Raw genomic sequence first — 27,774 nt, 5'->3', positions numbered from 1 at the left:
GATTTATAAGAAGATGAAAAATATGTTTTATAAAATGAAAATATTTTTAATTTATTGACTTCACTGGGGAAATGTTGAACCTTTTTATGTTACCTATTATAAATATATTATATAATAATATATTATCAGTATTATACTATATACTATTATATATTACAAATTATAAATAGTGAAGTTCATCATCAGAGGCGGTACAGAACTTTGTTAACAGTGTCTTACAACAAACAGACTTGTAGAGAAAGGGTCACATTTAATTTCATGTGTATTTAATGGCATGATTCCAGAAATTAAAAGAAAGCATAATGTTAAAAAAAATAGCTATCTAATATGATAATCATTGTATAAATTATCACTGAACAGAGGTTAAAGAGTTAAGGACATGTGGTCATGAAAGAATTCATGACCCAAGCGTATTCTAAGACTTAACTTTGTTGGTCATTGAAATGTCCAAGGCTCCAAAATTCCTTTCATGTGCTGAACTATGCTTTTGTTCATTCACTCACTGGCCCTGGGATGACTGACTCTTCATCTTGAGGAAGGGAAAAATAAGTTTCAGTAATAAAACTACAACACTGCATAAAATTCAGACAGTGATGAGTGAGTAGAAGCTCTTATTGAAGCGCTGCAAAGGGAGGAGGAGATCCTGATTCCTGAAGTCTTAGTGACCCTTTCGATGTCTGCATTTATTTTTGTATCCTCTACTTACTTCTCTACAAACACGTATGAACCAAGTGAGTTTTTGTCTTTGAACCCCAGCTTCCAGGATGATGACTGGCACACAGCAGATTTGTAACAAATGTTTGTTGAATGATTGAGAGGGCAAGCCTAGATTTTGAGGGGGGAAAGACCATCTTGCCCAACATCACTATCTTCTAGGTCATGAAATCAAAACCCAGAGAGGTTACATGGGTCATAGAAGTATTCCTGATCTTTGTCAGGACTAAAAAGAAGAGGCTTCAACTCTAAATCCAAGACTCTGTTACAATATCAAGTTTTAAACATGCTGCTTATGAAGACACAGATTAATTCCTTGCATCAGTTTATTTCTACTTTTTTTTGGAGGGGGAAAGGCAAGGCAATTGAGGTTAAGTTACTTGCCAAAGGTCACAAAGCCAGTTAAGTGTCAAGTGTATGTGGTCAGATTTGAACTCAGGTCCTCCTGACATCAGGGCCAGTGCTCTATTCCTGGGCCTCCTAGCTGCCCCTTTTCTGTTTCTTCTATAGCCATTCCAAAATCAAATTCAAAATAACCACTGTCACCAAAGTCATGATTCATTTTTACATATGCATTTTCATTCCATTCCCAAAGTCACTTTCCTCCTCCACAACCTCTTCATGGCATTCTTCACCTCTGCATTTCTCAAGGTGTAAATAATGGGGTTCAACATTGGAGTAACCATCGTGTAGAACACAGCCACAAGTTTGTCTTCAGTGAAGGTGGAAGAGGGCCGCAAGTACAGAAAGATGGCAGGACCAAAGAATAAGAGGACAACAGTGATGTGGGAGGCACAAGTGGAGAGGGCCTTGCGTCTTCCCTCTGCTGTCTGGTTCCTCAAGTGAACCAAGATGACAATATAAGAAGAAATCAAGAAGAGAAAGGAAATCACAGAGAATAAACCACTATTGGCAAACATAATAATCCCCTCCACAAAAGTATCAGTACAGGCAAGCTTGAACAATGGATGGAGGTCACAGAAATAGTGGTCAATCACATGGGGACCACAGAAGGGCAATTGGACAGTGATGAGAATCTGAACCACAGAGTGGAACATGCCACCCAGCCAGGAGCTAAACACCAGCACATGACACACGAGACGGCTCATGATGGTCATGTAGTGCAAGGGTTTACAGATGGCCACATACCTGTCATAAGCCATCACTGTGAGCAGGAGGATCTCAGCAACTCCAAAGAAATGGAAGAAAAAGATCTGGGTTATACAACCATCCAAAGAGATGGTTTTATTCTCAGTTAATAAATCAGAAATGAATTTAGGAGCAATAGTAGAGGAGTAACAGATCTCTACTAAGGACAGGTGGCTAAGGAAGAAGTACATGGGGGAGCTCAGGCTCTTGCTAGTGTTGACAGTTAAGATGATGAGGCCATTTCCCAACATTGTGGCCACATACATGGGAAGAAACACCACAAAAGAGACTCTCTGTGCTTCTCGATCCTGGAAGAGCCCCGTGAATATCAACTGAGTCACATTGTTTGTAAAAGCCATGTAATCCAATCATGTCATATCTACTCTAATGAAGCTCAATAGCCCTGAAATAAAACAAAAGAAGATAAGGCCATTGTAATAATTAAGATGGCATCTTGCAACAAGACAACAAATGGTTGGATGGATGGATGGATGGATGGATGGATGGATGGATGGATGGATGGATGGATGCATGGATGCATGGATGGATGCATGGATGGATGGATGGGTCAAAAAGGTACTTATTAAGTGCCTACTATGTAAAAAACTCTGTGATAAGTTCCAGGGTTAGAATAGAATATCAGTACAGTCCCTACTTTCAAGGAACTAACATTCTAATAGAGGAAGGTAACATATAGCAAGTTTTTTAAGTATCTGCAAGTCAGGTACTTCAAAATGCTAAATGATAAGGGTGAATTGAAATTTAAATATTGATCTGACTCCAGAAATTAAAAGGGTTCAATCACATAAAAAGTTGAATTTAAATCAGATAATAATAAAAGAAGTACTAGCACTTTGTTATGCTTAAAGAGACCATGTCAATGATCAAAATGATAAAGAGATCATTGAAAATAAAAATATCAATAAAATATAATAGTTACTATTAAAACTGACTTTATTCAGAACTTTAAAACATATTACATACATTATCTTGTTTGATCTTCAAAACAACATTATGTTACTTCAAGTAACTCATTATGAATTACTACAAGTATTAATATCTCTATTTTATATCTCAATCAATCAATAAACATTTATTAAGTGTTTTCTGTATGCCAAGAACATTGGGAATATGAATACAAAGAATGATATCAATGAGTAAACTGAAATTTAGGGAAGTCACACAGCTGGTGAGCTTTGCCAACTGACCTTGAGGTCAATTACCTCTTGACTTCAAAACCAGGGCTCTTTCCATAAGATCATGCTGAATAAATGTATCCAATGGCATAGTAACTAAAATTGAAAAGTTACCTGAATTGAAAAAAAAATTGAAGAAGAAAACTGTCATCAATGTGATGCTTTAATAATCTACTAAAGAAAGATGATATGCCAAACAGAAAGATAAATGCAATGTTAGAGACTTGAACAAAATGTAAGAAAGATTTGTTGTTGTTTGGTCATTTCAGTCATGTCTGACCCTTCTGTAATGGCAAGCAAAGTAGGATTTTTTGCTGTTTTTATGGATTGAGTTTTAGCCAATCAAATGCCTTTGATTTAATCTTGCCTTTGATTGAATCAAGAATCTTTTACTGGAAACAGTATATATTGTATTGCTTGGAGAAAGAGGACAGAGTAGAGAGAGGAGCAGATCTGAGAGATAGAAGAAAGTATGAGTGGGCTAGGGGAACCTGCTTCTGGGGAGGCCTAACAGAAATAATGTTTGTGATGTCAGTGCTCTGTCTGTTGTTCTGTGCTAATTTCTCAGACAGAAGCTCTGTCTGTTGATCTGTGCTAATTTCTCAGAGAGAAGCCCTGTCTGTTGGTTTTTATGAGTGAATTGAGCTGAAGAGTGGAGATCCACCCACAGGAAGGGCAATTAGCTTAAGTCCCTTTTAAGAGCTGTTAAAGTGAATTAAGATGATGGTGCTGATAATGTGTATAAATATTGTAGCCCTGTTAAGTTTTGTTTTCCTAAAAACAGAAGCCAAGGACATGAACCCCTGGAGCCTGCTGTTGGGTAGGAGCTTGGAGTGGAGCAGTCCCCATGAGTTGAGATATGGAGCAGGAGTGGAGAGCTGTCTATGTGTGAATCCAAGTAAAAGTCAGGAGTGGTCAGCCGACAGGGGAACAGCCATAGGGTTTGGAAGTCAGCCTGGAGTCAAAATGAGAGAGAACTTTACTTGGACACTTTGTATTGATTGAGGAGATTGTAATTTACTGTGACCTAGGGGTGGATTGTGTTTGTATTTTCTACTACCCCTTAAGGATATGTTGTGCTAGGGGAGAACATAGCCTAGGACCCCCTGACTTTGGGCATGCAATGATATATACTGTATACTGTGTTGTGCTATGGAAGACCCTAGCCTTGGACCCCCTAATTGTGTCAACAAGAATTTGGGGGAATGTTACTGAATGCAATGATATATCTATGCACCATATGGATTTACTGAGTGTTATACAGATAGATAGATAGATAGATAGATAGATAGATAGATAGATAGATAGATAGATAGATAGATAGAATGGATATGATATTTTTGCTTAAGGATGTTGCTATGAATATTATGCTTTATTAAGTAATATTTATTTTATTGCTAAATAAAAAAGTTCATTATACTATGCAATTAGACCTTTAAAATTATTCACAGCAGCAGTCCTCAGGTGTGCCTCCATGATTGGAGTTACACCTTCATGACTCCATTTGGGGTTTCCTCAGCAAAGATGCTAGATTGGTTTGCCATTTCCTTTTCCAGCTCATTTTACACATGAGGAAAATGAGGCAAACAGGGTTAAGTGACTTGTCACATAGTATCTGAGACCAGATTGAAATTCAGGTCTTCCTAACTCCAGGCCTGGTACTCTAACCATTTCACCATAGAAGAATAACTGCCTAGATCATAGGGCCATAAATCTAATGCTGGAAGGGATCACAGAGATTATCCAATCCAACTCTCTCATTTTATTGTTGAGGAAACTGAGAATCAAGGAGATTCTTGTGACTTACCTAATGTCACATAGGGAGAAAGCATGGCCTCTTCTCTGACTCTAGAGAGAGTTCTTTCTCATGCACAGTGCAGAGTGTCAGGATAGTTAGTTTCTATTCAAAAAACACAGAGAAAATTTACCAAAATTGATGAAACTTTAGGCCACATAAAGAATTTACCCAAAAAAAAGGCAGAAAAGCAACACTTGAAATGCAACTGTTATTAACCATAATTTAAATTTTTTAAAGTAACCAAAAAGTGAAATGTGATCAGAAGGCAGAAGCCTAGATTCAGACTGCTGAGAAAGCCTTCATTTCTTTCTAATTACTTTTCTAATACTAAACTATCTTTGAAATCCTGGTATAAATTCAACTTGACCATAAAGAATAGTTTTTTAACATGTTGCTGTTTTTATTACCTTACATTTTATTTAATCTTTTTGTTGATCCCATAATTCTCTCTGATTTGTGAATCAGAACCACATAGACTTACAAGTCAATCCTATTGAGCAATTGAAAAACAAAACCTTTTCAAACCTAAACAAGGAAGGTGCTCGACCTGAAGAATTGATAACATTAAATGAACTGGGCATATGCTAGAAAATGTCTAACTTGCTCTCAAAAATCTTTGATGCACTACCAAGTTTAATCTGTATGTTTTTTTTAATCAATCAGGTTTAAGTAACTTGCTCAAGGTTACACAACCAGTTATTTTTGTGTGGGTGCCAAGTATCTGAGGCCGGAACCGATCCCAGGTGTCCCAACACTGGGGCCAGCACTCTTACTCACTGCACCACCAGGCCGCCCCTAAGCAATTGGGGTTAAGTAACTTGCTCAAGGTTACATGGCCAGTTATTTTGTGTGGGTATTAAGTATCTGAGGTCGGAACCGAATCCAGGTCTCCCAACTCTGGGGCCGGCTCTCTTACTCACTGAGCCACCTGGTTGCCCCTAATCTGTACTTTTAACATTTTCTCAATCACTTTCTTAAATCTAAATATTCAACAAAACAATAAATCAAGGTTTGTAATATTTTGTGGTGTCTGATAATTCCTAAGGTAGAAATGCTCACATTAAAAAGGGAACAATGGGTCTTTCAGAGAGTGAGAGCTGGCCCCAGCAGCCACTTGCAGGAGAGTAAGAACCTTTTCTCCACTTAAGGAGTAATCCAAGCATATGAATGACATTCTTGAACTAGAAACAGAACTGATCATCGGTTGCAACAAAAAAAAAGGTCTTCCAAGTCTCTAATGTTCAGAAAAATGAAAATGAAAATGAAAATAACCTTGACACTTTACACCCATCAAAATGTCAAAGGTAATACAAATGATCAAATTGAATGCTGGTTTGGCTATAATTAAAAAAGAAATCAGCTACATTATTCTGTTGTTGGCAGAGTTCTGGATTGGTTCAAATTTTCTGGAAATAACATGATATTGTAACACAATAAAAGCTATAAATCCATGTTAGCTACCCAGAAAAGGTTTTCAAAAAAGGAAGTAGAAACCAACAAGACAATGACTATGTTCTGAACACAGATAGGTCTCAATTAGTAGGATTAATGGATCCCATAAATTGATTTCATTATTCACATTTGCACTATTCTATATTAATGAGATTCAACATATGTAAAATATGGTGCTCCAACACAAATGTCAAAAACAGCATATTTAGCTTCTGTATTGAGCTTAAATATCAGGAAATAATAGAAATTGGTGGTCTCATAATAATTTACAACCTTTTTACCTTTCCTTGATTATTTTAAATAGCATTTTGTTTCTTCACTTGGAACACAAAACTTGAAGGGAGAAAGAATTAGGTAGGAGTTTGACCAAAAAAATGGAAAACAAAAGTTTGACATATTGAAAGGCATAAAAATTAAATGGAATTTAAAAAGAATTAAGAGTTGCTGGTGGTAGTCAGATTTTTTTTCAAGGAATGAAAGACAAAAGATGGACAGCCAAGAAGCTCCCCTGGCACACCACAAGATCTTTTTAAAGCACTAGAGGAAGACCTTTGGTGCTTTGAGTAGAACATCCACAGAAAAAGGGAGTAAATGAGAAGATGACAAGAATAACAATAGATGAGAAGATGAAGGAGATATGAGATTCTTTCCTTATTATGATTCTGTTTATGAATAAATGGTTTTATACCTAATTGTCCAAAAAAATGTATTTTTACTTTAACACATGCATATACACATACCCCACTTGCCGTATTCTTGGGATGATCAGGTCTACAAATGTTGTGACTTAAACTGATACATATAGATATGTGTGTATATGTGTCTATGTATATGTGTGTGATATATATATGTACATCATATATATATAAACAAAAGACATATATTAGTTTGACACTTCTAGCCTTTGCAAAGATAAAGCTATAGGATCATTGGAAAAGTAATAGATGATCCAATTCAATTAAACTAAAAAACATTTATTAGGCATCTATTATATGGGAGGACATCATACCGGGGGTTAAGATTAGAAATTCTATTTTAAAATAGTCTGTACTTCCAAGGAGTTCACATTTTATTAGAGGTAATGATATTAGTTTCAGGTTCTAGTGCTCTGAGTATCAGAGGACCAAGATCCTCACAGTTTCCCTTAACTGGGTGCACAAAGGAGATGGGGAGTAAGAAAAGGAAAATGGGGTGACCTCATAGCCCTCTTCTTCTTGCTTTATTTTCCCTCCCTTCTCAAGCTTCTGTGCATATAGCTTCTCCCTCTGGTTCCCTTTTTTTTTTTGCTTTTTGGAGGTGGCAAGGCAGGACAATCGGGGTTAAGTGACTTGTCCAAGGACAAATGGCTAGTAAGTGTTAAGTGTCTGAGGCCGGATTTGAAATCAGGTGCTCCTGATTTCAGGACCGGTGCTCTATTCACTGCGACACCTAGCCACCCCCTGGCTCCCCTTTCTTAAAGGATCCAAGCAGATACTTTGCAATTTTCACAATACACCTTCCCACCCAAGCCAGACCATGGGAACTAAAAATGAGTCAGTAGCTGAGAAAGTCATCTCTAGGTTAAGAATCTTTCCTGGCCCTTAAATTTCAGGTCTCTGAAGAGAGATCACAGGCAGCCTTGAAAGAATAAAACCAACAGACCTTTCAAAGCAGTCTAAGATGAACAATTGAGATTTCTAACAAAGATCAAGCATGAGAAGGGACTGTGTGACAAATGGACTTCCCACATTCTCCCTCTGGGATAGAAATGAATCCACACTGGCCAACCTTAGCAGACCTAATCAACATAAACTTGATTGTTGCCTTATTATCAGGCATCCTAACCAGTTGATTCTTAAAGTCCTTTGGATTCCAGGAACATTCAATCCCTAAGAGTCTTCTTCAGATATAGTGCTGTCTTCAGGCAGTGTGGAAGTCAAAATGATCTTCCAAATATGAGAATTTCCAAAAGATAGACTCAAAGACCTCTACAGGATCAAAAGGTATTGGGTAGGCAGGACATGGGATGCAAAGATTGGAACACTGGACTGTGCCTTCCCTCTGAGCCTTTGAAAAAGTTGAAAAAAATCTACTATTTTAAAATATATACATTATACATTAGATATATAGCATATGTTTTATATTTTATTATATGTAGTTTATGTAACATATATTAGATATTTTAATATATAATATAGTACATACGTATTAGACATATATATGTATTTATTAGCCCACAATAAGCTAAAGATGTTAGTCTCCACAAAAGTAAAGGAAGAATCATTGAATAATAGAATTTCAGGGTTGGAACTGACATGAGAATATACATTGTTAGAACTCAGAAAAAACTGGGAACACAGAATGTCAGAGTTGTGAGTTTCCTTAGAACACTGAAAATGGAATAACAGATTTAAGAGTCAGTCAACCAGCAAGCACACTGATTAAAATTGAATATTTGCCAGACACTGCATTAAGTTCTGGAGACACAAAGAAAGGTCAAAAGAGAAAGTACTCACTTGCAAAGAGCTCACAGTCTAACAATGGAAATGACACAGAAACAACTCCGTATAATTAAGCAATGTATAGGACAATCAGAGAAAACCAATAGAGGGAAAGTACAAAAATGGGGGATGGGAAGCCTTCTTATGAAAGATGAGATTTTGTCGGGGATTAAAAGGAAGCCAAGAAATGGAAATGAGGAAGAAGAGAAGACCAAGGATGGGGGACAGTCCATGAAAACACCCACAGTTAAATAGTGTGTCTTGTTTGCGGAATAGCAAGGATGTCCATGTCATTGCATCAGTGGAGATAAGAAAGGGAATGAGATGTAGGAAGGACTGAGGTTATTGAGGCCTTTAACAGACAGGTAGAAGATATTCTATTTGATTCTGGATATAAGAGGGACCTATGGATAAATATTGAGTCAGAGGTGGAGGGGTGACATGATCGGACCTTCACTTTAGGAAGATCCATTTGACAGCTGAGCAAAGGAAGGACTGGAATGAGAAGAGACAAGGCATGGAGGCCAACCAAAAAGTGATTCAATAAGTGTACATGTGATGTAATGAGGGCCTGCACCCGAGCGGTGACCACATCAAAGGAGAAAGGGGAGACTATAAAGAGAAATATTATACAGGGAGAAGCAATATGACTTCACAAATGATTGGATGTGCACGGTGAGAGACAATGAGAAGTGAAGGATGACATGTAGATTATAAGCCTGAGTAAATGAGGGATGGTGATGCCCTCAAGAGAAATGGGAAATTGAAGAAGAGAGGAAGGGCTTCAGGGGGAAGATAAGGGATTCTGCTATGGATATGTTGAGTTTCAGTGTCTATTAGACAGCCAGTATGAGATATCCAAGAGGCAGTTGAAGATGTAAAACTGGGTTCAAAAGATATGCCATGGCTGGATACATAGGCCTGGGAATCATATGCATAGAGATTAAATGAACCCATTGGAGATGATGAGATAACTAGATGAAGAAACATAGAGAAAGATGAGAGAAGAATGCTGGACAAATCTTGGTAAAAGCTCATGGTTAATCGTCATAACTTGGATCCCACGTTGAAGAATGAGGAATGGACCTTAAAATATTGAACAAAGAATTCAGTGGTGGAGGGGACTTATAATATAAAACATTCAATGCCATAACTATCAAGGACTTAGAGTTCATCTAATCCAAGGAGAATAAATGAGACCCAGAAAGAAGAGACTTGCTCAAGGCCACCCAACTATTTAGTGTCAATAACCATACTAGAACCTGTCTCTCTATTCGATGTTCTTTCCAATACAGTCTTACCTTCCCCATGGCATCAACTTTGTTATTGTTATTAATGAATCAGTTTATAACTTGCCTTCACCCACACCAAATATCAAGATAATACATGATCTCTGAAAACAAGCAAAGTATGTCCTGCTGGCAGGTAAATCATTCAGAGCCCAGTGTAAGATTACATGGTCATTCCTTTTGTCCCTTCCCTAGAAAAAGGAAAGATTTACAGAAGGCAACAAAACCACAGCTACTCACATTGTGTGACATCAGAGACTCACCTGCAGGATGACAATTCTGAGGTGCCCTAACCTTATAAAATGCAGAAGCCTAGCAACTAAGAACAAGAGATCAAATTCTCTGGGGTCCTCTTTGGCTCCCTGGGGCGAAAACTTTGCCAAAAAATAATGACTTGGGGAAAGGTCGAATTCCTGCTTCAATTATTTATTTAGTGGTCTGAGTTTTCACCCATTTCTGGCTTAACACTGATAGATCTGTCTCTATGGAAGGTAGAGCTGGCTGACCAGTACTAGATCCTTTCCACTCTTTCCTCTCTGGTGACTTAATTATCTACACCATTTTACAATAAATTGCTTTTGCTGTTGTTCAGTCATTTCAGTCTTGTCAGACTCTTTGTGACCCCATTTGGGGTTTTCTTGACAAAGGCTCTGGAGTAGTTTGACATTTCCTTCCCTAGGTCATTTTTACAAATGAGGAACAAAGGCAAAGTTAAGTGACTTGCCCAGGGTCACACAACTAGTAAGTGTCTGAGATTTGAACTCAGAAAGATGAGTCTTCATGACTTCAGGTCTGGCACTCTTTCCTCTGGCTGCCATAGCTTACTTTTAGCTTACAAGAAATATAAGGACATGCAAGTCCATGTGGACCCTTCCTCTGCTATTTTATGGAGATCAGACAAAAAGTTATTAATAGTATCATAATAGTTCAGAGTCCCCCACTTAGGAAAATCCCTAAGGATAATTTGTTCTCAGCCCTTATTTAAATTTTGTTTATTCACAGAGCATTTCTGATTTATATTTATTTGAGGCAGAATCAAAATTCAAAACTCACTAGGATAAAAGAAGCAAGTAAAGTCTATTATGGTACCAATTACAGAACAGGGAAAAGGATGGAGAAATAGCAGGGGAAGGCAGACCTTTTAGAACTTCCTGGATTCCTTGAAGGAATAAGTAAAATTGGCAGCTTCAGTCCTAGTCCTGGGTCCTGAGATGCTGGCAGGGGTCCACAGGCCTACCTTTTTATCTTCCTCCTTTGTTGAAACTCAGTTCTCCTTCCAGCATCTCCTTTCACTTGTCGCCCCTCTGCAATTGTTTCTTTCCAGTTCAGGTTGCTAGGTCCTGGATGAGCATAGGGAACATTTCTTCGCCCCATTATAGTGGTTATTCACCTCATGGAGTTCCCATTCCTTCATTTCAGTCTCCCCTCTCAGAGATAAAACATGTTCTTTTAAAAATCTAAGTCTGCCTTCTGATTCAAAGATCACAATATCACAAAGCACTCCCAGAGGTGAAAGAATATTTGTCCTTATAAACTACAAATCCCAGGATTCTGGTCAGTTCTCAAACCCCATCACAATAGGATACACTATGCAGCTAAGAAGACTGAATTCATACAACAGAGAATAACAGGATATCGGACCTGAAAATGTGTTCCAATTTCATGATTTCCTATATAGAGAGCAAAGAGGTTTATCCTGGAGTTTCCTCATCTGTAGAATGAGCTGGAGGAAAAAGTGGCAAACATTCCAGTATCTCTGATAAGAAAACCCCAAAGAGTGGCCATAAAGAGTTGGACACAACCAAAAATGGAGGGGGGGGCGGCCTGAAGACTTGGGCTTATTTCTCAAGATCCATATTGACTCGTCTAGGAAGAAGGCCCTAAGACCTTTCCCATTACAACATAGTCTCTCACTAGACACTGGGAGAGAAAGTCACCAAGCTCCTTCAGATACAGAGTGGAAACCCAAAGCTAAGGCTCAGGCCTTCTTGAAGACCATTCAGCTATATAACTAATTGAAGAAGCCTCCTCCTAACCATGTACCCAGCCAACAAGAGCCAGTTCCAGTGTCCACACGTGCTATACATTTCTCCATGGCAATTTCCTTACACATGATCACATTTCTACTGGAAGCAAGGTTTTTAGGTTCTGTACATGAGGAAGGTGCATCACAGATGTGGTATCCAGATGCACCAGGCCCCCATTATATATAGTTTTTATGGGAGAGACAATTGAAGCAAGTGTTACAACAGATAATAGTTAATTGCCTAAATCATTGCCCCATCCTAAATAATACCCAATAGCTGGTGGGGCAGGGGGAGGGGGAAGGGTAGACCAGTTTTTTAACACTAAGTTTCCCCATTTGCTTTGTAAAGTTGAGAGGATAGAGAAAAGGCACTGGGGCAAGCCAAGTTCAGGATACAAGGCCATTGTCTCTGCTCTCTGCTTAGCTATATTCCTGATCCCTACATACACAGATGCAGGCAATCCAAGCCTGAATGGGGCTTTCTCCCACCCCCTTATGCAAAATGAATGCAAAGTATTTGAGCAGCGAGTGGGGGGGGGGGGGCCTGCAGTGAGGATAGGAGACTGCACCAGCATTTCAGTAGATCAGGAAAGGCCTCTATAAGAAGAAGCAATTAAGCTGGCCTTTGAAAGAAGCTATAGTGAGGAAAACAAGGAAGAAATATGTTACAAGAATGGGAGACAGAGATGGGCAGTGGGAGACAGAACACTGGGTATGGGGAATCATAAGAAGGCCAGTCTACCTATACCCTAGAGGAAGTAAAGGGAAATAACATCCTGGAAAGGTAGGCTGGAGCCATGAAGGGAAGGAAATGATTCAGATGTGAGTAGGAGACTCTCCTTGCAATGTAAGGGCTTTGATTCAGAGCCAGGAATGAAAGAGGACGAGAACAGATTAGCTGGAGGGGAGGGAGAATGGAAGGTAAGCCAAGGGGAAACAAGGCAACAACAAAGACAAGAGGATGGAAGAGGAATGGGTCCCTCTCCCTCCATTTCATCCACAAACATTAATTGAGCCCCTACTGTGTGCCAGGCATCATACAAGGCACTTATGCACTAAAGATAAACATGACAGCCCTTATCCTCAAGGACCTTACGTTCTATTGGTAGTAAATAATGTGATCCCAGACAAGTAAAGACCAGTCATAGTGGCAGCCACTGCCACTTGCACTGGCTTCCTTGGAAGAAGGCCTAAGTCACTAGACACCGGGAGCTGCCATTTTATCAGTCTTGGAAGACACAAAGTTATCATGGGATCAAGACTAAAGGGTGGAGATATTCCTTTGCAAGAACAGTTTTTTAACCTTACCATAGAAAGTAAGGAGAAAAGTTGAAGAGAGATAGTGGGAGAGAAGGGATTAGAGAGAGGGAACAGTGGTAGCAGTAGGCAAAGGAGGCTTTCCAGCAGACCAACTCTAGGCCTTGTACAGGTTTGAGCTTTTACCTTTTCCTAGCTCTGTGCTCAGCTTATGGAGAGAATTCAGGACGGAGTGAATGAATGATGTCTATGGGATGAATGGTGAATGTACTCCACTCTCACTTTCCCCCTTCTGTTTTGTTTCCTCCAACACTGGACAGCATGGTTCATTACTAAGGCTTTCTCTTGTAAATAAATTTTTCTTACAGATTATTTTCATTGTTCATGATGTTTTTCTAGATAAAAATGAGATCATTTAGCTATGTCCTGACAATGTTTTGCTATACAGAGTGATAAGTATGTGAAGGAACCTTTGGATAATGGATTATCCCAAATTTGGCTTGCTGAGAAAGTTCCTTTCTTGCCTAGTGAAGAAAATAATCACCTGGGAGTTCAGAAATTTGTGAATTTTATTAATATGTATTTTAGATATTTGATCTTGTCAGAGAAGAGGAGCTACATGGAGCTGGAACTCTCTCCTTGGGCATAGAAATTTTTTTCTCTCAGCCCACAGGTAAGGGTCCTACGGGTTTTTTCCATCCCCTACCAGGAAAGAGGGCAAGTAGAGTTAGAGCCCTGAGCAGGCAGACAGGAGGTAGAATCGAGGGTGGCGAGGGAGGCTCAATTCTACCCTCTTCCTGGAAGGGAGTGAAATGCTCCTCACCCGAACTGCCTTTCCCAGTAACACATGCTGGGGGTTCGAGGAAAGCACAGGAGCTGGAACCTGAACTGAAGCCTTTGACCTTGGGATTGCAAGCGGCCGTGGCGTGGAAGGAAGGCATTCCAGGCAGGTACGTCACCTGGTACAAAGATACAAAGGCAGGATATAAAGTACAAGGAATAGTAAGTAAACCACTCAGTCATCTCCTACAACTCCTTTAATTTACACCTCAGACACTCTCCCCTCCTTCCTCTGCCTCTGTTTCCTCATATGTATAAGCCAGTGCTCAGGCCTGGTATATTTGCATAAAACATTCTAACTGGTGGAAAGAGTGATACTTTCTACTCCATGACTATGTTAGGGGCAGCACTGAGGCCAGAGAGCTTTGGAGGACAGAGACTGTTTTCTGCCTTCATGCTTCAGGGGTTCCAAACCCTCTTCAAGAAGAAACTGTTGCGGGGGGGGAAGTCTGGGAAATAGAAGACATCACCTCAATATGTCCCTGGTTTTCAACTGGCCTCACTAGAGATTTTCATAAAGTTTCCCTTGGATGAAATCAAGGCTTCCTCTTGGTTGAGATGAATTATCTTGCTGCCAGTGGGACAGCTCATTCCTTCTATCTGTTGTCTGTATAACTTCTCAGAATTGCTTGGTATCTGCTTAGATAAATTGATTTACTCACTATTCACCATTGTGATGGTCTTTTGTGTAACTAGCATTTGGTGAGAAGGAAGCAAGCCTTAGGATATAAGTTAAGATGTATTCCTTCTTCTTTAAGGGATAGTGACCAGAGAAGGAGCTTGAATCATGTGGCCTAGATCAGCAATATTAGGGAGGCAGATAGATATAATTCTTATTCTGTGCCCCCACCCAAGGAGAGAAGTTAGCCTAGTAACCTAAATCTCCTGTTCTTTAGGCAGGAATCCAAATCCAAATATCTATGCATGTCTCTGCTTGAGACATATTTAGACAACACATGTGGAATATGTGTAACTCACACAGGCAACACAGATTTTGCATATGTAAACAGGAAATTATAATATCTACAATAATAATAGTCCACCTGGAGGAATTGTATTAAATTTCAAGAGCAAAATGGTCACATAGTGAGCATCCGTACTGAAATGGCTTGCCAGTTCCTTCTCCAGATCATTTTACAGATGAGGAAACTGAAACAAACAGGATTTAAGGGACTTGCCCAGGGTCACACAGCCAGTAAGTGTCTGAAGCAAGATTTAAACTCAGAGAGAAGAATCTTCCTGACTGTAGGCCTACTGCACCACATAACTGCTATTATTAAATCTTTCAAAAGTTTTATAAACACAAAATTTTTTACTCAAACTAAATTCTATGTGGGTATTTTTTTAATATTGTGGTGTTGTCTTCATCTTTAAGAACTCCAAGACAATTACTTAGGGAGAGGCAACAGCAAAGAGGAGGAAGGAGCAAAGGAGGAAAGGCTAAGCCTGGTTAGGACCTTCAGTATGCTGATCTACTGAGAATTTCTTCAAGGTAAATACTGAGGTCAAATTGTAACAAATCACAATGTGGTAGAAATATCATTGGTCTCACAGTAAGGAAGACTTGAGTTCTAATTCCACTTCTGACACTAGTGTGATGCAGGCAAAGTACTTAATTTTTGAGCCTCACTTTGAACATCAGTAAAATGGGGTAATAATATCATCAAAACCTAAAAGAAAAATTGTGATGATAAAACAATATTGTACTAAACAAAACTCTTTTAAAAAAAAAACTTAGGGAAAAAAAACCAAGGATCTGTAATTTACAATTATATCATGGTGAGAGGGAACAGACTTGGGAGGGAGCATCATAAGTCTGAGTAGGATTAAATACTTCCTCTTTGGAATTATCATAGGGGAAAATCAGAGTAATAATGGTTTTGACTCAGTTAAGAAATGTCCCAAAGCCTCTTGTAGGAGAAAATCAAGTCAGCAATAAGGTTGTTTTAGTTTGCAGCTAACAGTCAAAGGAGGCTTGTAGTAGGGAGGGAATTAATGAACAAATATATTTTAAGTGCATATATAATAAATATTTGTAAGACTAAGAACCATTCCCTATTAGGGTCAAAGGATATGAACCAACAGTTTTCCAAAGAAGAGCTGCAAAATATTTTTTAATGCTCCAAATCATTAATACTAAAAGAAATGAAATATTTTTAAAACCCTGAGTTTTCACCACAGCAAATTGGCAAAAATGACACAAGATGAACAAAATCAATTTGGGGGGCATTGTGGGAAGATGCACACATGGATGCATTGTGAGTAGAGCTGTGAATCCATGCAGCCATTTCAGAAGGCAATTTGGAATTATGCAAATAAAGTGGCTAAAATGTCCATATCCTTTGATGCAAAGATTTCACTATTAAGCATGTATATATCCCCAAGGAAGTCATTGATAAGATGTAAACCCCTCCTTTTTATATTCAATTTTATTTTGTTTTCATTTCTGGAATCTCACATTGTCATATGTCCCTTCTCCATCCACTGAAAAAAATAAAACAAAACCTCTTACAAATATATATACTCAAGAAAGACAAATTCCCACATTAGCCATGTCCCCTTGCTGGAAAAATGTGTGTGTGTGTGTGTGTGTGTGTGTGTGTGTATGTGTGTACACATATATACCTCTATCTGCGCTCTGAGTCTATCGGCTGTCAATGTGAAAGTGAATAGTATGTTTCAACATGAGTTCTCTGGAACTATGGTAGGGCACTGTGTTGATCAGAGCTCCTGTCTTTCAAAGTCATTTGTCTTCATGGTATTGCTATTAATGTATAAATTGTTCTACTGGCTCTGCATATTTTATTGCTGTTACTATGTACAATGTTCTCCAGGTTCTGCTTATTTCACTTTGCATCAATTCATGTAAGTCTTTCCAGGTTTTTCTGAGAACATCCTGTTCATCATCAAATGAAATTATATTTGTAAAGTGTTTTGTGTAACTTAAAGCACTGTGTAAATGCTGGCTATTATATTTATAATCAAAATGATTCTTTTTCTTAAAATCCTTCATTATCTACTAGGATTCTATATACCAATTACATTTTAACTGGCAATCATAAACATTCTCCTGATTGAAAACTAAAATAGAGGTGACTAGGTGGGGCAGTGAATAGAGCACTGGCCCTGGAGTCAGAAGGACCTGAGTTCAAATACGGCCTCAGACACTTAACACAAAAAAATAGCCATGTGACCTTAGACAAGTCACTTAACCCCAACTACCTTACCTTCCCCCTCCAAAAAAAAAAAGAATTAAAATAAGCCAATGGAAATCTAACTTAAAATTCTGGGATTTTGCTAGGAACCAAAATCAAGCTCACTGGTGAGTACTTTTAGGTCTTACTCTTTTCTCTCTTTTTTGCATCAACACATCTGCCCTTACTTTATTCTCACCAGGCTCCCATTCCCTATAGTCTTCTAAAGATCATTGACAGTGGCTTAGCAATTACATCTGCCTTTTCTTTCAATAAAAAGCTATTGATCTGTCCTTGACAAAGTTTGCCTAATTGAATATGTTAGGAGGTTAAGGGGCTCTTGGAGAAACCAGGGAGCATCAAATGTTGTGTTTAGCACTAGAGTCTAAGCAGCTTCTGTTGCTAAAAATTAAGGCCCCTTTATTTCTATAGCCCTTTCCTCACAGCAGCCCTATGAGATAAGATGATAGCTGACATGTACATTGTTCTGTAATAGTTACAAAGTACTTTTCTATCCATGGTATCCTTTGGTCCTCTCCATGGACCGATGGAATATGGATTATAGGTGTCCCAAATTTTATGGGTCAATACAGTGTCTTCCTGACTCTGTCTGCCTCTAAACCACCCTACTGTGTGGATGCACAGGACATTGACTGGAAAGTGAGACAGGAAATGATATGATGTAGCTCCAACAAGGGAATCGTGTGGTCAAGGTCATCAGTAGATAAAAGGCAAGTGTTTAGAGGTCAGGTCTGACTTGAACAGTCTGGTAGATTGGGTTTGAAATTAGAATGAAATAAAACACTAATAAACAATCTAATAATTAATGAAAGCTTCGCTGAACCATGGCATTGAAATGATACCAGTGGTTTGGATAGATGCATTCTCTCTCTTCTCCATACCGAATTGCACCTAGTCAGCTGAGGGTAGTAACTCACATAAAAGTTAGACATCCACCAAGTCTGAGAAGCACTGAATTTTTGGGGTCTGGCCTCTTTTATACCTTTAGGCAAATGGGAAGGAGTGTCAGTGGCTTGAGCCTTGGGATCCTGGATTGATCAAATTACATAAGTAACTTCTTTGACTTTTTTTTTGGGGGGGGGAATCTCCTAGTATAGCATGAGGGAGCCCTAATTGATATTCTTTCCACTATACCATGGTATCAGGGTGGTAGAATTGCTCCTTATAGGAAATGACTATTGAATCTGCTTAGCCTGTTTCATAATGGGCTACCCAAGGCTAAAATCATTCAATATTCCCTGCCAGTGACAGAGACCAGAGAAGGCACTGACTTTCATGAATTCCAGTTCATACTACATCCCAAGCTCCATAACCTAAGCAAAGCTGCAGTTCTGAGTCCAGAGTTTGTCATCACCCAATGATGGGCCTACTGAAAACATGAGTCAAGATTAAGTAGGCACATTTTTGCCCACTCACAAGAGTTTCAGCTATGGAGAACTAAATAAATTGAAATGGTTCATTTCCTAGAAATTCTGAGTTCATATCTATCCTATGAAATTATAGGTATATTCAGAATCTAAGAGGGCAATGGGCTGGCAGTCATTCAATAGATATTTTTTGTTTGATTAGGTATAATTCATTGCATTTGTTGATGCTATACTAAGAACAGGTGTTAGATTCTATCTAAACATGGTTGTCTGCTTCTATAAAGAGTTGACTCCATTATTCTACTCACTGGGCATGCATACATGTAGTTGATATGAATCCAGCACACCTGAAAGCCAGAGGCTCTTTGCTAAACAGGATCAGGTGAGAGGTTATCAATGCCACCTAGTGATTAAATGAATGAAGGACAAATTTTTAAAAATAACAAATCAGAGGACATTGATTTGAGGAGTAAGAATGACAAGGTCTTCCTAGGTCATGTGAGTGGCAGATGTAAAGGGAAATTGCTAGAAAGTTCTTCTACCATCCCCCTATTAGCTGGTACAACCACAGTTAAGTCTCATTTAGAGTCTTGGCTTGTCTCTTCCATCACTTTCTTGCTCCACCACTTCTTCATGGCATTCTTCACATCTGCATTCCTCAGAGTGTAGATCAATGGGTTCAGCATGGGGGTTATGATGGTATAGAACACAGCTACCATCTTATCTTCTGTGAAGGTGGTTGAGGGCCGCATGTAAATGAAGATGCAGGGTACAAAGAACAAAATGACCACCATGATATGGGAAGCACAGGTAGAGAGGGCCTTACGCCTACCCTCTGAGGAGCGGGTCCTGAGGGAGAGCAGTATGACAGCATAGGAGCCCACAAGAATGATGAAGCAGCTCAAGGATATCATGCCACTATTGGCCACCACAATGATGCCCACTACATAAGTGTCTGTGCAGGCCAGCTTCAGGAGGGGATGGACGTCACAGAAGTAATGGTCAATCAGGTTGGGACCACAGAAGGGCAGCCAGACAGTGAGAAGGGTCTGTATAAGAGAATGAATAAAGCCCCCTGCCCAAGAACTCACCATCAATATAATACAGACCTTCTGGTCCATAACGGTCGTATAGTGCAGGGGCTTACAGATGGCCACATACCGGTCATAGGCCATTACTGTGAGGATGAAGATCTCAGTGCAGCCAAAGAAATGGACCCCAAAGAGCTGAGCTATGCAACCTACAAAGGAGATGGTCTTGACCTTGGCTTGGAAGTCTGTGATCAGCTTTGGAGCAGTGACAGAAGAGAAGCAAATGTCAACAAAAGATAAAAATCGGAGGAAGAAGTACATGGGAGAGTTGAGATTTGGACTGACAGTGATGGTCAGGATGATGAGAAAGTTTCCAAAGATGATGATTGTGTAAAAAAGTAAGAAGAGTAAGAAGCATACTTGCTGTACCATTTCGTTCTGGGACAGACCCGTCAGAATAAATTCTGTGACATTACTTTCCATGAGATCTTGATAGTTTTCAAGTGAGTCAAACTGTGTAAATTTACCTGAGGGTATGAAGAAATAAAAATACCACTAGTCATGAATCAATGCCAACTTTCACTAAATACATGAAATTCTAGTTCAGTGGTACACTGGGGTGGGTGGTGGGAAGGTAATAGAATGAGCACATCAAAGAAATAAAATTACTATGTTCCTACATGAAAGATCATAGAATCATAGATGAACACCTGAGAGAGACCTCAGAGGTCATCCAGTCCAAACCTTTAATTTCCAGATGAAGAAGCTGAGACCCTCACTGTCACTTGCTCAGGATCACACAGGGAATTCAGTGGCAAAGCTATGTCCTAGTCCTTCCCAGTTCCTTCTGGAGAATTGTCATTGTGGGGACTACAGTGCCACCAAAAAAAAAAAAAAAACCAGACCCACCACAACCCATCTATGATAAAGTAGAAAGATAACTGAGGACCAGAAGAGTTCAGTGACTGCCAAGGTTCACATGTGAGAGAACTTATTGTTTCTCTTGTATTAATATCCAATTATTAAACTAGGATTAAGGTTTTTCCATTCCTATTTCTCATTCAAGGATCAGCCCCTGCTGGTCGTTCAGCCAGTCTGTGAAGGACATTGCTGATAGATGAGATTGTCCAAATTCTCTGGGTACATGCTTCTTGATCTTGGGGGGACCCCACCCAAATAGAAGACCTTACAAACAGAATCCAGTTTAGATGAGTTATTGCCCTTAGGAACTATCCATTAGAATTTAGGGTGATTCAGCTTATGAAGGAGAAAACAACCTAGTGGTCTGGGTAGAGATGGATTCTTTGTCCAGATTGCTAGAAGCAGCTGAGTCTCATGATAAAGTTACATCCTCAGCAGGAGGAGATGAAGACTTTTAGCCTACCTCCTCATTAATATGTCTACCCTTTGATTGATTGGTCACCAATCAGGGTTGATCTCCGACTGTCAGGGGCACCTAATTTTCCAAAGCTATCTAAGCATTTGATAATCTCAATGGTCAGTATCTTTGGTTATCAAGAGAAACCACAAATCATCAATTTATTGATTATTTGCTAACCTAATTAAGAAACTGATCATTAATTACCCAGAAACTCATGTCTCTCAGGATTTTCATTCATCACACACAGCTAGTAACACTAGCATGATTCGAACATGGGTCTTCCTGAATCCTTACGCTACAATCCTCTTTTCAAAAGTAATAAAGAAAAACTAGCCATCTGATCCACTCTTTGTAGCAGAAATAGTATCTACTGTTAGAGAAAGGAACATTAGGTAACTAATAGAGTCTGAAGAAACAGCATCAGTAAGAAAGATGTTCAATAGTAGTTTTTAATTCTCATTGACATATGTTGATGTCATAGAATGAGCCCATAACTAAGAGCCAAGTCATTTGGGCTTTAATCAGCCCTGAAGTGCACTTACGTGACTGGATATTTGACTTCTCCTCCCTGGTGTAGAGAACTTTCAGGAGTTCCCCAGCTCCGATAATGAAATGTTCCCCTCCCCCATACTATTATCTGAAAGGTTACAGGGCAGATAAGCAGGAGGACATTTAACCTTGTTTGGATGTAGAGAACTTTCGGGGTCCCTTGGCCCCGCTAAAGGAATGTTCCCCTGCCCTGTACAGTTATCTACAGGATTACAGGGCTGATAAGCAAGAGGGCGTGTAATCTTTTTTTGTTTATGCCTCTGGATATGGTCCTAAGATATTACCCTAATAAATAACTAACCTTAAGCAAGGGTAAATAGTAAACAAGATCAAGGGAGGGTCCTTGTACATTGTCTGAATTCTTTTGGGGTGTCTACATTATTTTGGGTCATGTAGACCTTCTGTTGGGGGGTATATAAACTCTGTGAGCCCTTTGTATCTTTGGCTCTGTATGAAATGGTCCTGTAATAAACAGACTACTCATTATACCCCCATCTCGTTATTCTCACCACTTGCTAGCCCACCAAATGCACTGGCCACAGTGCCCTGGGCCTCAGTTTCTTCATCTGTAAAATGAGGTGGTTGGGCTAGAAAATCCCAGAAGTCTTTTCTGGTGCTGACATTGTGACTCTGATTCTGATGTGAGTCTTTGTTCCTTGACCACATTTGCTGAGCCATTAACAAGGCAGGTGGGAAGTGGCTACATGCCAGTTTCCACGCAAGCAAGGCCTTCCATTCACTGATCCTTCTCACCCCCATGAGTTGACTCCTCACCTCATTTTCCTCATTCCTGTCATTGTCTGATCCTCAAAAACGTGTCTGATCAACACAAAAGATGCTAGCACTTTAAGGAGTGAATAACATACATACTCAATTGGGTATCTTACCCTACAGGAAAGTCGGGGGGAAGGGAATGAGAGGGGGGATGATAGAAGGGAGGGCAGATTGGAGGAAGGGGTAGTCAGAAACTAACACTTGAAAAGGGACAGGGTCAAAGAAGAAAATAAAATAAGTGGGGGATGGGATAGGATGGAGGGAAATATAGTTAGTCTTTCACAATATAACTACTATGGAAATATATTGCTTAACACGTATAACCTATATTGAATTGCTTGTTTCCCCAGTGGGAGTGGGGTGAGGAAGGGAAGAAGGGAGAGAATCTGTAACTCAAAGTTTTAAAAACAAATGTTTTTTTGTTTGTTTTTACATGTAACTAGGAAATAAGATACACAGGCAATGGGGTATAGAAATCCATCTCACCCTACAAGTAAGGGGAGGAGGGAATGGAAAAGAATATAAGAGAGGTAAAGTTGGGGGAAGAGGTATTCAGTATGCTTACCATCTTGGGGTGAGAGTAGGGCAGAGATGGGGAGAAAATTTGGAACTCAAAATCTTGTGGAAATTAATGTTGAAAACTAAAAATAAATAAATTATGGGGAAAAAAAAAGATGTTAGCACTGCAAGGGATTTTAGAACACAGATCACAGAACATCAGAGGCAGAAGAGACCATAGAACATAGAATGTCAGAGATAGAAAGAACCTTAGCTGGAAAAGGAAACTCTGGATAAGTGAGGAAGGAGAACCCAATTGCCCTGAAGGAGTTCACCTCACCTGGCTTAGATGTACTGAGCCTAGACCTAGAGTAACCAATCCATTAATAAGCATGGATTAAGTGTCTGCTATGTGCCAAGCACTGTGCTAAATTCTAGGAATATAAAGGACACAAAAAATAGCCTCTACCATTTAAAAGGGTCGGTTAGGTGGGACAGTAGATAAAGCATCAGACCTGGGATCAGGAAGACCTGAGTTCAAATCTGGCCTCACCCATGTGGGCAAGTCACTTAACCCTCTTTGCCTCAGTCTCCTAATCTATAAAAAATGAGCTGGAAAAGGAAATGGTAAACCACCCAGTGTCTTTGCCAAGAAAACCCCAAATGGGGTCACATAGAGTCAGCCACAACAGAAAAATGACTGAATCACAAACTGTCTAAGAGTATACATCCTAACAGGCAAGAGAATGTGTACTTCAACTGGTATATGCAAGCTACATGCAGGGAGAAGGAAGGTAACCTGAAAGAGGAAGGCTTGAGCAGCAGGCTGGGGTTGGGGGAGGTAGACAGGGGGAGGCTTCCTGCCCAGAGTGGTATCTGAGAAGAAGTGGCTCTTAGAGATCCTGGAAAGACCCAATGAGATCACACAGTCAGTCAGCAGTCGGACAACAAGCATTTCCTTAGCTGTGCTGTGCTAGGCAGGCTCTGTGCTTGAAAAACTTCCAACATTATGCAAAGTACAGCTATTATCGTTGCTGTTGTTACTGTTGTTTGTCTAGGAAACCGGAGAGGTGCCACAGGACTGGAGAAGGCTGGATGTCCCCATTTTCATAGAAAGGGATTGGAATACAATTAGAAAACCATTAACTGGTGAGCCTGGCTTTCATTTCTGGATTAAGTCTCGAAGTTATGATGAAGGGGGAGTTTTCTGTAAGCATTTAGAGAAGGAAGGAGCCATTGCTAAATGCCTGCACAGCAGGCCCAGGGCAGACCAGATTCACTTCCTTTCCTTTTTCTGACAGGGTCACTAGACTAACCTAAATCAGGGAATGTTGTAGACATAGAATAGACTTAACAAACACATTAGATTTAACAAAGCTTTGAAAAAATCTTTTGACAGGATAAGGAGAATAGATATTGGCTAAAAGAGAGTAAATCAGCTGGGTTCAGAACTGTTTGGATGGAAATGGAACTCATCATCTTTCCCTCAAGTCCCCCCTTCCCTCTTCTAATTTCCCTATCACCATCTTCCTAGTCACCTAGGCCCGAGAGCTAGCTGGCGACCTCCAACTTTCCTTATCACTCCCCATATCCAAACAGTTTTCATGATCTGTCCTTTCTTTGTTTATTATTATTTTTAATTTGTGAAATAAAACAAGTACTTCCATAACATAGTAGGAAAAAAGATGATTGCACATAAAACTACAAATCTATTGTGTATAATTTATTATTCCTTTTAAATATAACAATATAATAATTATAGTATATTATGTAATATAATTATATGATATAATATAATTATAAATATATAATAAAGTTATCATGTAACTTTTTTCCTTCTTTTTCTTCCCTCCTCCATACCCCGCCCCCAGATATGGCTATGATCAGACAGAAATGTGTGTGTGTGTGTGTGTGTGTGTGTGTGTGATCATTCTATACCTACTTCTATTTATCAGCTCTTTCACTGGATGCAGATAGTGTCTCCTTCCTATGTCCTCTGTAGTTCATTTGGCTGTTTATAGTAGTCAAAATGCTTTAGTTGCTCAAAGTTGTTCTTAAAACAATATTGCTGTTACTGCATACAATGGTTGATCCTCATTTCGCTCTACATTATTTCCCACAAGTCTTTCCATGCCTTTCTAAAGATCAACAAACTCATCATTTCTTAAAGCACAGCATTATTCCATCACAATCTTCTGCCACAACTTGTTCGGCCATTCCCCAGTGGATGGGCATCCCTGCGATTTCCTGGGTTTTTTGTCACCACAAAGAGAGCTTCTATAAACATTTTAGAACATGTAAGTTCTTGTTTCCATAACATCTCTCCTATGTGCCTGCTTCTCACCTCTGCCCCTGAAACCACACTAGGGCAGGACTTCTTACCTGGACCATTAGAATAACCTGCTAACTGATCTCCCAGCCTCCTCTTCCCACCTAACTCATCCTCCACTCAGCTGCCAAAGTGATCTTCCTAAAGCCATATCTATTGAAAAAAAAGCTATATCTACCATGTCAAGGCTATATCCTACTATCACCTCCAACATGAAACAGAAAATCCTCTGTCTCCAAAAGCCCTTCATAGTCAGCCCCATTCTGGCCTTTCTGGTCTGCTTATACTTTGCTCCTCTCCATACACTCACTGATCCAGTGACTCTGCCCCCCTCACTCTTCCTTTCATGTGACTCCGTCTCCTGATGGAGTGGTTTCACTGCCTGTCCCCCACACCTGGAGTGCTCTCCCATCTTCCCCTTCTAGTCTCCCTATTGTGTTGTTGTTCAGCTGTTTGGTCACGTCTGACTCTGTAACCACATTTGGGGTTTTCTTGACAGAGATGCTAGAGCAGCTTGCCATTTCCTTCTCCAATTCATTTTACAGATGAGGAAAACTGAGGCAAATCAGGTTAAGTGATTTGCCCAGGGTCACATAGGAATGTCTAAGGCCAGATTTGAACTCAGGAAGATGAGTTTTTCTGACTCCAGGCCCAGAATCTATCCACTGCACTACCTAGCTCCTACCCAGTGTCGGGAGCTTCCCTCTAAAGCCCCACTTTCTGCTAGAAGCTTTTCCCAGTCCTCCAGAATCATAGGAACTTCTCTCTAAGATCAGCTCCAGTTTTTCCTGTATATATCTTATTTGTGTTGTTTCCTCCTCATTTGACTGGGACTTTCTTATTTTTTTAATTTACTTACTTACACAATCCCTTGAGTTTCAAATTTTCTTCCCCTCTCTCTCCTCCCCCTTCCCCCCATGGTGGCATGTAACCAAATATAAGTTCTACAAATACCTTCACATTAAACATTTTGACTGGAACTTTCTTAAAAGCAGAGACTGTTTTTTGTCTCTGCTTAGCACAGTTACTGGACGAGTAGTACATACACACACACACACACACACACACACACACACACACACACACACACACAAATAGTACTAATTTAGTGACTGACCTGACCCAAAAAGCCACCATTAATGAAACAATGTCAGTTTGAAGAAAGGTCTCTAGTGGAATGCTCCAGGTATCTACCCTTTACCTGGTACCATTAAATATTTTTACAGTTAGTAGGTCAGAGATGGTACACTTGTCAGATGTGCAGATGGAGGGCTTGACCTCTGATAATAGGGTCCAGATCTAAAAAGATGTCAACATCTAAGGATGGGGAACCTGCAGCTTTGAGGCCGCATGTGGCCTTCTAGGTCCTCAAGTGCAGCCCTTTGACTAAATACAAACTTGACAGAACAAATCCTTTTATTAAGGTCTCAAGGCCACAGGTTCCCCACCCCTGAGCCAAACCAATGGGTAGAATCAAATAAGATCAATTTTAATGTATAGTTATTCTAAAATTCCGTGTCTGTGTTCAAAAAGTCAAAATCACAAACACAGAGTAGAAAAAGCATGGCTCAGCAATATCAGACCCTAAACTATATTATGAGGGCATTGTTAAAGTGTAAAATGGATAATTTATTTTAAACTAGAATATTCTTGTGTAAATAAGATGAATATAACCAAGAATAGAAGGAACGCAGAAAATTGTGAAGAAGCTTTTATGGACAATCCCTCAGACAGGATGTGATTGGGTTGGAATATTGCTGTGGTGCAGGAAATGATGGGCTGGGTGATTTAGAAAAACATGGGAAGACTTGGACTTATGAAGGAGAATGCTCACCACTCCCAGGGAAAGAGATAAATGGAAATATGCATAGTATTGCTTTACATAGGTGTACATGTGTGTAGGTATGTGTTTATGGATATTTATTGTGTGTGTATATATATGCAGAGATATGTGTATATATATACACATACACACATAGATATATAGATTTGGATATAGATCTGTGTGTGTACACATATATACATACACACAGGTGGGGGATACACACACACACACACAGAGATTTAGATATAGAGATCCAAATTTAATTGTAGCCTTCTTTAGGATGGATTTGGGAGGGGGAGGGGAAACAAAGTAAAAAGTGCACAGCAGAGAGCAAAAGAAAATCTAGAAGGAAACAAAGAAAGACTGCATAGTTTTGAAAACAATGCATAGTATTTATTATATAGGCTTTCTTGATGTGGAAATTTATTGTTTTATATTGAATCTTCCCCTATGTCTTGCTGAGTATGTGGAAATCTTTTTTTTTTCCTTCTCTGTATTTAAGTTTAAAATGAATTTAAAAATTTACAAAGAAGGACAGGGAAGGAAAGGAAGGGAAAGGAAAGGAAAGGAAAGGAAAGGAAAGGAAAGGAAAGGAAAGGAAAGG

At 39.5% G+C, this 27,774-nt stretch overlaps 3 protein-coding genes across 4 annotated transcripts in view; 1 reads left to right on the top strand and 2 right to left on the bottom strand.

Moving 5' to 3' along the window:
- Positions 1 to 1,292: 1,292 nt before the first annotated feature.
- Positions 1,293 to 2,442, bottom strand: LOC138163917 (olfactory receptor 4B1-like). The gene has a single exon (XM_069091648.1). The coding sequence runs from the start codon at positions 2,220 to 2,222 to the stop codon at positions 1,293 to 1,295; it is 930 nt and encodes a 309-aa protein (XP_068947749.1). The 5' UTR covers positions 2,223 to 2,442.
- Positions 2,054 to 27,774, top strand: part of NUP160 (nucleoporin 160) — a 383,543-nt gene continuing 357,822 nt past the window's right edge. Inside the window, exon 1 of the mRNA XM_069091646.1 lies at positions 2,054 to 2,059. The gene's annotated coding sequence lies outside the window, so the exon portion shown is untranslated. The remainder of the gene's footprint in view (positions 2,060 to 27,774) is intronic.
- LOC138163451 (olfactory receptor 4S2-like) lies at positions 19,362 to 23,526 on the bottom strand. 2 transcript variants are annotated; one of them, XM_069090910.1, is made up of 2 exons: positions 23,513 to 23,526; positions 19,362 to 20,289 (listed from the first exon to the last, which is right to left on the bottom strand). In XM_069090910.1, exons 1-2 carry the CDS (start codon positions 23,524 to 23,526, stop codon positions 19,362 to 19,364), a joined length of 942 nt encoding a protein of 313 aa, XP_068947011.1. The 2 variants fall into 2 exon arrangements, with proteins under 2 accessions (XP_068947011.1, XP_068947012.1); XM_069090911.1 differs by lacking the exon at positions 23,513 to 23,526 and adding an exon at positions 22,519 to 22,532.

Source organism: Petaurus breviceps, unplaced genomic scaffold (genome assembly GCF_028583685.1).
Source record: "Petaurus breviceps papuanus isolate PSGF00001 unplaced genomic scaffold, PetGlider_PUasm1.0 188, whole genome shotgun sequence".
Taxonomy (NCBI): domain Eukaryota; kingdom Metazoa; phylum Chordata; class Mammalia; order Diprotodontia; family Petauridae; genus Petaurus; species Petaurus breviceps.
Note: the sequence above shows the minus strand (reverse complement) of the source record. Positions and strands in the feature narration are given on the sequence as shown.